General features: G+C 36.2%; 1 protein-coding gene across 11 annotated transcripts in view; it reads right to left on the bottom strand.

Moving 5' to 3' along the window:
- The window catches only part of Dmd (dystrophin), a 2,209,767-nt gene that overhangs the window by 325,870 nt on the left and 1,871,680 nt on the right, over nt 1-12,217 (bottom strand). For all 11 annotated transcript variants that reach the window (XM_028881805.2, XM_037198928.1, XM_037198927.1 and 8 more), the window contains one exon: nt 11,838-11,984. In XM_028881805.2, the coding sequence (XP_028737638.1) occupies nt 11,838-11,984 (147 nt within the window). The remainder of the gene's footprint in view (nt 1-11,837; nt 11,985-12,217) is intronic.

The raw sequence follows: 12,217 nt of genomic DNA, 5'->3' as shown, positions 1-12,217 counted from the left end.
TGCTGTGGAGAAAGCAAAGAGGAAGTTATCTGTGATTATGAGAGGAAATCTTCCTTGGATGTGACTTAATTATACATTAGCTCTGCAGTTCATTATTTCAAACGATCCATAGTTATTAAATTTACACACAGGAATTATATTACTCTATTTATTTTGCTAGCCCTATGCTTCAGGCTATATAAAATAGAAGTTGCCGGTGAATATACAAGATTCACAGGTAGCTTATCTTCATTCTTTGGACTCAGGTTTGATGGCTGCTTTCTGGAAAGGCTTATGATCACCTGCCCCTGCCTTCCCCTCTCACCCCACCATCTCTCTCTCTCTCACTTTCTCTTGGTCTCACTCTTTTGTTCTCTTGCTCTCATCCTCACTTTTGTTCCAGTACTGACCTCCTTTTTCTTTCAATACACTTATTAAAATTTTAATGATTATAGGAGGGATGAAAAGAATCAATGTCTGCTTTTCCACCAAAGTTTAACCTCTATGATGGTTTTTCTGTCACTATCCCTATATACACTTTGGCCAAGAGTAAATAGCAGATAAAATGTATTGACTGGATCACAGGACGAAGGACTACTCATTTAAGGAAGAACAGGATCATTTAACTCAGCTGGACCTACAGACAGCGCTGTGCTTTTCGATCTGTGACTGATTGAGGCTCTGGGTTATGCAGACTATTTCAAGATTGTGGACTGAGATTCATAAGGTAGTCCTATCACTTTTACACTTCCTTTCCCCTGAAGTTCCTAAACGGGAACGCAGAATGTTGGATGAGCTAGGCAAACCCTCTGGCACTGTGTCACCTCTGCAGCTCCTTGGCTTGTGATAGAGCAGATTCTTCACAAGGTAAAAATATAAGTTTATGTTATCAATTAAGAGGAACTTGACAACCCATAATTGTTAAGTTTCAACCCCAGCACAAATGGCTGAGGTGCCTATTTAACATATCAAAGTGGACCTGGCCACCAGGTTCTCCCAGCATCCCTCAGTCCCTACCTGTTACAGGGTATGGCTAGGCTAGCATACTCAGACCTTTATAACCCTGAACTTTCCAACCCAGGGGCTGGCTGCCCTTGCCTCAGAGACTCTGCCCTATATAATCGAGACATTTTGGTTACCTGCCCTTTTTGTATCTTTGGCCTCCTGGCTGCTGCATCTGGTCCCCTTTTCTTCCCTATCCCTTCTCCTCTCCCCATATGGCCCAGCTCAGTCTGGACTCTCCCAATGTCACAGCATCTACCTACACTCTCCATTTTATCTATAATAAAATTTCATCTCCACCATACGTAGGCAAAGTCCTTTTTCCTTTCCTTTCCTTTCCTTTCCTTTCCTTTCCTTTCCTTTCCTTTCCTTTCCTTTCCTTTCCTTTCCTTTCCTTTCCTTTCCTTTCCTTTCCTTTCTTTCTTTTTTTCATTCAATAACTATATCATCCATGCAGTACTGTTGCTAGTTTTGGCAGGTTTGCCAGCCAGATTCCCCAGATTCAAGTTCTGACCCTTTCACTTACCAAGGTAGACAAGGTGCCTTATTTTTCTAAACTATAAAATCAGGATCAGAACAGTATCCACATCATAGACTTATTGTGAGATATAGAGACACTAGCATAAGTAAAGATGCTCAGAAGAGAAAGTGGCATGTAGTAAGTGCTTGATATTTGTTCCTTACTAATTTCAATAATGCATAATATAGCAACAACCTTTTTCTAACTTATAATGTGATAATTTATTGGCCAAATAATCATGACTCTTTGTAAAGGCTCTATTTGTAAGATAATAACCATTTTCTAATTTATTTTATTGTTATTTCGTAGTGTATTATTAGTACCTTATTAAATTGATACATTAAGCAATAGGATGATTTATGCCATAAAAATCATTGTTTTAAGGTCATTGTAGAATCTATAAAAATAAAGAAGTAGTAGTATAAACTACAATAATTCGAAATCCACTTTGTGGCATTTATCTTCTAAAATAGCACTTCTGAATTTTGTAAGCTTCTCTCTATCCTCCCAACAGAGTTGCCTTTAACATGCAGCTATTCATTTGGCCTGAAAAAGGCTCCTTTTTCCTCTCACCAGGAATGTGCAGTGGAGGCGGAGGCGGGGGCGTCTTGCTAGTGGAAATGTGAGAACAGCAGCTCTTTGAATGTTGGGCATGACGTAGCATGGGAACTGGGAGCAGCTGCTGGTGGAGTGTTTCACACACAGCAGGGCAGTGGGAATGGGAAAAGCAATGAGGAAAACAACCAGGGCAAACAAACGCAGAAGAAAGGGCAGCTGGGGTCAAACTGCAGGGCAGAAAAGGTCAGACTGCAGAGAGAAGGACACAAAGAATAAAGCGCTGAGAAATTGAAGTCAAGGGCAAACATCAGCTAGGGAACAAGAGACAGCTAAGAACACAATGGAAAATTTATATACTCAGAAGCACCCCCCTCCCATATAATATATATACTTTAAGAAGGAATTTAAGACAGGAAAGTAAAACATGAATGTATGAGGAAATAAATTTGCTGTGTAAACACATTTAATAGGGACATATTTCACTTAAAATAATAACAGAATACTTATTGCTGTAATCACTAGTTTCAGAACTAGCAAAATTAATTCTTGATTAAAATAAATTAGACATTAAATAGTATGCATAAAGATCTAAGTCATCACGTATTCTAACACTTCATAATGATTCAGGTTCACATCATAAAATTTCTGAAAAAGATAATATGCCTTTCATTCTCTTCAGCCCCATAAAGATTCCTGCAATTGCAGATGACTTTTTTCTCATTTGTATTTCATATAATTCATTTTTTGTCACATTTCCTACTACATCATTAATTTTTGGCCCTAAAGTCTTACACATCCCAAGGCCTTAAAAATACTGAGAATGATGTCGAAAATTAAGTCCTCTTTTACCATGTGTAGGGTAGATTTTGGAACATATGTGCCATGTTACTTTCAAGGTTACCTGACCAATTTCAACAGCAATTCCTCTTGAATAAAATCATTAGAAAACTTAAAATCATTAGAAAGCAAATGTTCTGAAGCTTGACCATGTATGTGCCTTGACCTTGGCATGTCTCACTCTCTCAAACATTCAGATTTCCACCCTTCTTTAGTTCTTTAAAAGGGCCGAGTTCAGTTCCTCCTGTTCTTTTTTTCTTTAACAAAGTTGAGGTCAAGCATAAAGGATTGTTCTTTCTTTACTGAAAGGATGTTTTCCTAGAACTTAATTGTCTTTTTTCATGGGTCATTCTGCTCCTAATATCAACAAATCCTTCCTGACCTAACCTTTTCAAAAACAAACAAGTTCTTCCTTCTTCTTTGTTCGTCACGTTTCCTTTACTGTCAGCATTTTTAAAAGTGCCAGTAGGGCACACCAGGCTTGCCTCTGCAATTGAAATCTTTTAGAAGAGCAAACCATCATTTAGAATGTATTGGGGTGGAAAAATAGTTTTCAATTTCTTTTAACTATGTAAATATTTCACTAACATTCTCAAGACAGCAGATTCATCACATGACAGAAATATTTAAAATTGAGAAAAAGTGACTAGCTGCTTAAAAGTTGTGTTAGTAACACAAGTGATTTCTTTATAAAAAGAGTGGTATATGAGTAAGACAATTTTATATTCAAGATACAGGCACCACTTGATGTCAAAATACTTTTTACGCTTCTCTGTAAAATTCTATGATCCATAGTATGAGAGATATTTCTATCTGTAGTCACAGCGTAACACTATCTCTAGAAAGCCTCAGAGAAATACAGAATCACAGGGTTCTTGGAAGATCAAATGAATCTCTGGGGGTGTTCTGATCATTTTGCTAGGTGATTTTGAGTCCTGATAGTGAAACAGGCAATTGGATGCTACTTTTACAGGAAAGTATTGACTCCTCACTTGGGACTACCGAGTAACTACAATCAGGAATGAAACACTGGCATTGGAAAATTCATTTTGTGTCTTTTTGTCTCCTTTGGATCAAAGCACAAAGGTAGGTTTTATTAACTACTTTTCTGTTGCTGTGATAAAACACCATGATCTAGGTAACTTACAGAAGGAAGGGTTTATTTGTGTTTATGATACCAGGGGAAGAGCTTATAATGGGTGTAGGGCATGGCAGCAGGTGTCTGGAGCAAGAAGATTTACATCTTCAACTGCTAACACAAAACAGTCAGTGAACTGGAAGTGGGCTGAGGCTCTGAACTCTTAAATCCAGGGGCATACTTCCTCTAGCAAGGGTGAACCTCTCCATAACCTCTCTAAACAGAACTACCAACTGGGGACCAAGTGTTCAAATGCCTGAGCCTATGGGGGACATTCCTCATGCAAACCACCACATAGGCTATTATTACTAACCTTTCCAATTGAGTCACCTCAGATTTCCAGAACTCTAGAGCTTCACAGGGCAGAATTTCTTCCCTATGAGGTTGAGGCTGCTTATGAAACAGATGTAATTATCTCTTCTTGCAAGTCACCTATTACCTCAAGAACTTTTTCGAATAACTTTGCAATAAGGACTTGTTCAGATCATCTTCTAGGAACAAAGGAGAGATAATGATGGATGGGACCACACCTTAACCAGACTGGCTTAATTGTGTATACTTCTTGTTCTCAATTGAAACTTAAAACTCTTGTCAGTGCCCAGAAGATGGACTGAGGGTCACTGTATCCCTATATTTATTCCTCTTCCAAATATAGTCATATTGAAAAAAAAAATCACCATTGCTTAGCTCTTTGATTGGTATGGGTCTGGTGATTAAGCCTGGCTTATTGAGACTGCTGGAGTGTAAACTTGTACTTTAAAACTTCTATTTACACAGGTTGTGAAAAGTATTTTGTAAACCAGTGTTGTCCAATGCAAAGAAAGTGAATGCCACATAAATAATATTAAATGTTCTAACAACCACAATTAAGAGGTCAAAAGAAACAACATTGCCAGTTGTTCTGTTTGACATGGCAGGCAGACTCCATTCATCTTTAAGAGAAATAACCAAATTTGAATAATCATTAAGAATAAATGAGGGAAATTCTTTAGGGTGACATAATTTAATAACTAAATTGGTAAAATATTCTCAGTTCAACATATAATCAGTACAAAATACAATTTAGAAATTTCAGTTTCTATACAAAGTCCTTGAAAACTTAATACATGTTACATTGTAACATGTGTCTGTGTGGATTGGATAAATTCAATGTCCCAAAAGCTTAATATGCTACCACACTGGACAACATAGACAGTACAATGTGAAACAGAGTAAATAGAAATCCATACAGTAGCAAATAATGGTACTTGTCATTTATTAAAAGTTTCCATGGGTTCTTCAGGTTTCTCTTTACCTTCCTCCTCAAGTTCAGAGGAAAGTTAAATGCTTGATTTCCATGGTTCCATGGCATTGCAAGTTTTGTAGAACAGAACTTTCTCCATGATGTTATGCTTCAATTCAGTGTTAGACTTTAAACACTCAAGTTGTCTAACATTTTGAAAACATATATTTTTTAACATGTTAAATTTGACTACCTGATAAATGCTAAATGTAGGACAATACTTCTCAAAGTATGGTCCCTTTGGAACAGCAATATGAACCTCATTTGGGAATTTGTTAAGAATACAGTATCTCAAATTCCACCAAACTCCTAGTCAATTCAAAACTTGGGATGAGGAGACTGAGTGAATTATTTTAATCAGACTTCCAAGTAATTATGTTGCTCACTAAATTTTGAGAACCACGGATACACAAAAATATATTTCCATGGAGAATAGCCTCAGACTGAGTTCTCTGATTTAATCTAAAACATCTTAGGTGTTGCTAAATAAATGAATCACAGGAAGATATGCTAGGCAGATACCAGTAGAACCACTCCTTAGTAATTCTGAAGCGAGGAGGCTAGGTATCCTCTGTTTATCTTCAAAGCAATAGGGCCTATGTTATTAGCAAGAGCAGATGGCACAGCTCATGTAGGCTTCCTGCTTAGAAGGGAATCCACAATGCAAAGGAATTAGTAGAGAATCATTACAGAAAAGTGTGAGGAAAATGTTAAGGTCTGCCAACATATTTAATGATGATAAAGAAGAACACACAGAGATATAAGATGTGCTTAGAAAATCTATATCACCAAAAATAAGCATACATTTCTGTTGGTTTTATTCTTTCTTATTATTTGTGTATGTGTGACTCAAGTGCATATGCATATATGTACATGTTTTTGGGTGTCCATGTGAATGCATGAGTGACATGACACATACATAGAGATCAGAGGACAATTTTGGGTGGCAGACATGATCTTCACCCTGTTTGAGACAGGATCTCTCTCTTATTTTTTGCCACAGGATATTTCAGGCTAGCTGGCCTGCAAGCTTCCATGGATGCTTTTGTTTCCAACTCTAGTCTTGTCTTAGATGTGCTGGAATCTCAGATAATTGTTATCATGCCTGGCTTTTATAGAGGTTCTAGCTAACTGAATTCATGTCATCACATCCAAACAGAAAGCAAAAACATCTACTGAACGATTTCCCCAGCCTAGTTTTCATTTTTCAATTGTTTGCTCAGTTTTACTTAACAAATGAAGCCATACATGTAGATGAATTTCTAAGTGGTCTTATTAAAAAAAAAAAACAAAAAAAAAACCAGAGCCAGAAATAGGGGTGAAAATCTGACAGAGATCAGAGGAATTGGAACAGCCACCGGCTAACCTTACCTCACCACACCGCAGCTTTTAAAGGGCGAGGTACTTCCTGTCTTACCCGTGCCTTTATTGCCTTGGTGTTCTGCCCTCTCGTTGGCTCTCTTAGTCCAGCTACCTCACTTCCTCATCACTGTCTGTCTGTACAGACCTTCAGGTCTCTATGGTTGGTAATGGGATTATAGGTGTGTGTCACCACGCTTGGCTCTGTTCCCTAGTATGGCCTTGAACACACAGAGATCCAGAAGGCTAACATTGCATGTGCTAACATTGCATGACTTCTGTTTTTACTAATAGTGGCTGACCTTTATCCTCTGATCCTCAGATAAATTTTATTGGGTGACATAGATAAATTGTCACCATGCATACAAGTACTCCTGTGTGTTTATGGAATGGAGAAATTGAGAGACAATGGACCATTCTGAGAGAATAACATAACACATATTTATAAGATTTCTTAAAACAGCATATATATGTAAGGGCTTTTTGGTCAGGTGTCCATGAACCAGATAGGATTATTACTATGACTTCTCAGTACACAGTAAATGCTTACTCAGAGCTAATTCACTGAAAGGATTTTTGAGATTCGTTTGTACTTGACTAAATATTAGGATTGATTTTACTTTAAGAGTTGACTTATTAAAATAATTTTCATTGGATTTTAAAGTAGTTGCTAAGTTGTAAAGGCAATAAGGAATAAGTTGCTTTAATTTTTTTTTCGAGACAGGGTTTCTTTGCGTAGCTTTGGTGCCTTTCCTAGAACTTACACTGTAGCCTAGGCTGGTCTCAAACTCACAGAGATCTGCCTGCCTCTGCCTGCTGTGTGCTGGGATTAAAGGCGTGTGCCATCACTGCCTGGCATTTTAAAATTTTATGTTTGAAAGAAGTGTGATTTTTTTTAAGGTACACAGAACTGGGCATATTAATCCAATGGTTTGTTAAAGGAAGATTTCAAAGTTATTGTGTCCAAGAATTATTTTAAAGAAAGGGTATGTTTGGAAAAATATCAAGCATTTCACACTTTTCTTGTCCAAATAGATTTTAAGTATGACTTGATTAATCTCGAGTTTAATGGCACTTTAAGGAAAGGGAATTTGACAAGACAGTTCTGAAGATCTGATTCAGATCTTGTGACACTAGGCACTCGATGTGATTGCGTTGTGTCATGTTTCTAGGTCTCAATTTCCTTATTTATGAAAGAGAATAATCATAATATGTACTTGTAATACATATTCAGAATGCTTCAAAGATTGTGAGGAAGTATCCAAGAACACTTAGTAACACCTTAAGCATCCTGTAAATGGCCTAAGTAGAAACATCCAATGTACACTGAGAGGGAGGACACAGGATTTCATTCCAACAGAAAATCTAAACCAAGTAAACAAGTGTCTTGTACTTCTATTTCTGGCTTCAAAATAAATTTGGAAGCCTCTTTATTTACTATTTCTGTGCACAGGTAAATTATGACGAGATCTTATTCTGCTCTTGATGGTCATACCTATCTTTCTTATCTGTCTCAACCATTTTCACTGATCTTATATACAGCTAACATACAAGTATGGCTTTCTTTTTGAAGCAAAATGAATTTGTCAGGTAACTAAACCCAGGATAGTCTGATGTCAAGAAAGATAAAGTCAGACCGCATGCAATTCCATTCCTTCCCTTGCATCATTTTTCTCAAATTTACGACTGCTTTCCTTTTCTCACACATATATATGCCTTTCTGCTCTTTCAGTTGTGTTTTCAACGTTTCTTTGTCTGGGCAGAAAGAAATGTAAACTTGGACCTAGTTTTTAATGTGATATTTGTCAACAGATAAGACCTCATAAGTGACTACATTCTTTATGTTGTACACCTACACAGCCAGTGAATGCAAGCTTTCAGTCCAGAAGCTGGCCTACTTCTACACGCATTCTTCTAAATATAAGTGAGTTCTTCTTTCCATAACTAAGTTGCAATCCTTTGATATCAATATCCATTTTTTGCCATATGTACTAGTTTTATTTTATTTTTAATATTTTTTAATTTGATATTTTAATATAATTATATCCTTCCCCTTCCTCCCTTCAAACTCACCAATTCAACCCTATCCTGCTTTCAAAATTCATGTCATTTTTTAAAAAAAAAATTGTTACACACACACACACACACACACACACGGATATATTCCTAAATACATTAACACAAATTTCTCACTCCTTCTAATATTACTTTGTATGTATATGATCTCAGGGCTGAGGACTTGTTATTGGATAGCCAACTGTGGACTCTTCCCTGGGGAAAACAATTTCTCCTGTTCTCAGAAGGAGTTTTGGACATAAGACTCTGAGAACCTGATCTGGAACTGACCTGAAACTCCGCGCTCCCTGAGGACAAGATTTCATGGTACCAAAAGTTGCCATGCAACCTTCTAGAGAAGGGAAGCAACCAACAGTACCACTCATCTAAGGCACCTATGAGCTGCAGCAATAATCAACAGAGAATGTGTTTCCTAAAAATGGTGGAGAAGCTACACTCATGAACTATCATTAACATGGATAGTTTTCTGTATTTGCCTTGTTCCCTTTCTGAATAATGACTCACATTTATAACTAGTTATGATTATATAGCAGAGTGGTTAGAATTATGGTAAAAAATAAATAAAGTATGGAATATACTTGATTCAGTTACATGTAAACCAAAAATCTTGGGCTCATCAACTTTCTGCTAGAAATAATTTCTGAGCATATCTTTAAGGTTATTGCTCAAAAATAAAAGCATTAAATTTGCTATGTACAAGAGAAGCATGAGCCAAACATTGATTATTGCTTAATATGAGAAGTCTATATCTATATGGCCTCCAGATAAAAGGTTTAGAGTTATGGAAGAAGTAATGTAATTGCAACTAGCCACATATGTATTATGGTATGAATAAAAGAAGCATCATCATTGGTTCTAAGCTAAATTTTGTCATGTGTATCTCTTCCTGATATCCAGATATAGGATCATAGAAATGAACTGGATGTAGCCTTAGACAAACTGAATTGTTTCATTTTAATAATAAGAATTGTAGCTTAGAGATGCTAACATATTAACCCAATAAAGACTATACTATTTTTTGCTACAGCTCACCATCTTCTTTCATGTATTTACATGTAATTGCAATCAAGTCCTTGTGTAAGAATTAAACCATTAATATTTTCCATGCTTTATGAATAAATAAATAAATAGTATAATTAGAATGGATCATAAAGTCATAAAGGTTTTTTTCTTGGTGCTGTGGCTATAACCCAGGACCTGGGACATTCTGAGCAAGCATTCTACCACTGAGTTACATTCTTAAGCTCACATACCATGATTCTTTGTTTGCTTTTTATTTTTTATACAGAGTCTCTGTGTGTAACTCTGGCTGTCCAGAAACTCACTATGTATTCCAGACTGGCCTGGAATTCACATTATTCTATTTACCTCTGCCTCTCAAATGCTAGAATTAAAGGGTATACCACTATGTCTAGCCTGCATAGCATTGATTCACAAGATTTTTTCCTATCGTTCATAATCTTTTGACCTTAGTCATAAATTTACATGTATCTGTTACAAATCTTGTAGTACATTCTGAAACACAAATGTAACACTCAACCTTTTATAAGAAAGTTCTATCCAAGAGTGTTTGAATAGAACAGATGTGACCATTGGCTCTCTTTGGTCACTCATTACTTTAGTTATGTATGCTTTAAACGAAAGATATATTTTGAAGATGAAACTGATAAGATTTTAATAGTACCAAACTACCATGGGGCCAGTGGATATATAGAGGCATAGAATCACTTACCGATACTGTCTTACCTTAGTCAATTCTACAGATAACAATCTACCATTTGGATATTTCAAGCTCATTCATCATACATAAATTAAATTATATAAGACTTGAAGGGGTCTGGAATTTGGAACTTATTTTTTGTTAAAGATATAGCATTTCTTTAACTGGACTATCAATCACACTATCAAATAGACTGTTGATGGTAGAGTACTGGTTTATTGTTTTTTTTATTATTAAAACTTTGAGACCAAATACTTTCAAACCTAGTTTTCTTTCTAGTCTCAGGAGTATATGATCTGTATCCTATGAAACTGAAAAAGAAAAAAAAATGAGTCTCTAATTTTATGGCTAAACCAGTTTTATAGTTTGGAGGCATAAGACAATGTCCTTTGTAGAGGAGATATACACTACCACTACAAACACTATTCTAAAAACTACGTGAATCAGCTCATTCAACATTATTGCAACTATGTTGGAGATGAAGGTAGCAACAGCCATAGAAGTTAAATGGCACAAAGGACACACAGCTAATTAGTCAGGTTCCCAAGTCCATGTAGTATCATCATAGTAATAATTGTAATAACACCAAGATCTAGAATGTATAGGGTACTGTAGAGTAAGTTCTGTTTCAAATGACTTATTGTTACACTTATTATTGTGATTTATTTATCCTAACAAAAAACTAAGAATGTAGAGAATTCTATTATCTTATCTTTTAGAGGAAAGACTAAAGTACAGAAAGAATCACTAAACTATCCAAGGTACCACAGCAAGTAAATGACACCTGGGACACACATCTATCCCCTATATTTACTATACAAACTTCCAAAAACTTCTCTTCATGGATTTATGATATGATACTTTTTCTTAATACAATTTTATACCATACTATTGACTCTTGTTTCAATTAGAATTCCAAAGGAAAAAATATTTTCAATTCCAAGCATCACCAGCACAAATGAATAGTCTACTATTAATTCAGTTCCTCCATTGCGGTTCACCACTGTCTTTCACATGATTACAAGACAAACTGAACTCTAGCTTTTGGACATTTCTGAAATTGAGTTTAGTAACATAAGGACTTATCAAGCGATACAAAGCATCTTGTTATTATGAATATCAAATAGATACTCTTTTGAAATAGGTTCTTGCTATATAGCTGTGGCTAGCCTGGAACTTGCTCTATAGAACAGGCTGGTCAGAACTTCAAAAAGATTCATCTAACTTTGCCTTGCAAGTGCTGAAATTAAAAGCATACATCATTGTGCTTGGGAAAATGAATAACTTTTGTTACTCCCTAAAAATAAACTTTATGTACATGTCATTTTACTATACCAAGGAGCAATGATATTCACAGCATGCCTACCTGCAGAAGTTTCCATCTGGTATTCAGATCTTCTAGTGTGCTGAGGTTATAAGGTGAAAGCTGAATGCCCAATGTAGTAAGCTGTCGAGCAAGGTCATTGACTCGATTAACATTCTCTTTAAGAGGTGCAATTTCTCCCCGAAGTACCTATGAGTGAATTAGAAGATAAAAAATTTTAGCCGGGCGTTGGTGGCGCACGCCTTTAATCCCAGCACTTGGGAGGCAGAGCCAGGCGGATCTCTGTGAGTTCGAGGCCAGCCTGGGCTACCAAGTGAGCTCCAGGAAAGGCGCAAAGCTACACAGAGAAACCCTGTCTCGAAAAACCAAAAAAAAAAAAAAAAAAAAAAAAAAAAAAAAAATTTTAAAGCAAAGAAATATAG

This window comes from Peromyscus leucopus, chromosome X (genome assembly GCF_004664715.2).
Source record: "Peromyscus leucopus breed LL Stock chromosome X, UCI_PerLeu_2.1, whole genome shotgun sequence".
In the NCBI taxonomy this organism is placed as follows: Eukaryota; Metazoa; Chordata; class Mammalia; order Rodentia; family Cricetidae; genus Peromyscus; species Peromyscus leucopus.
This window is presented reverse-complemented; position numbering and strand designations above follow the sequence as displayed.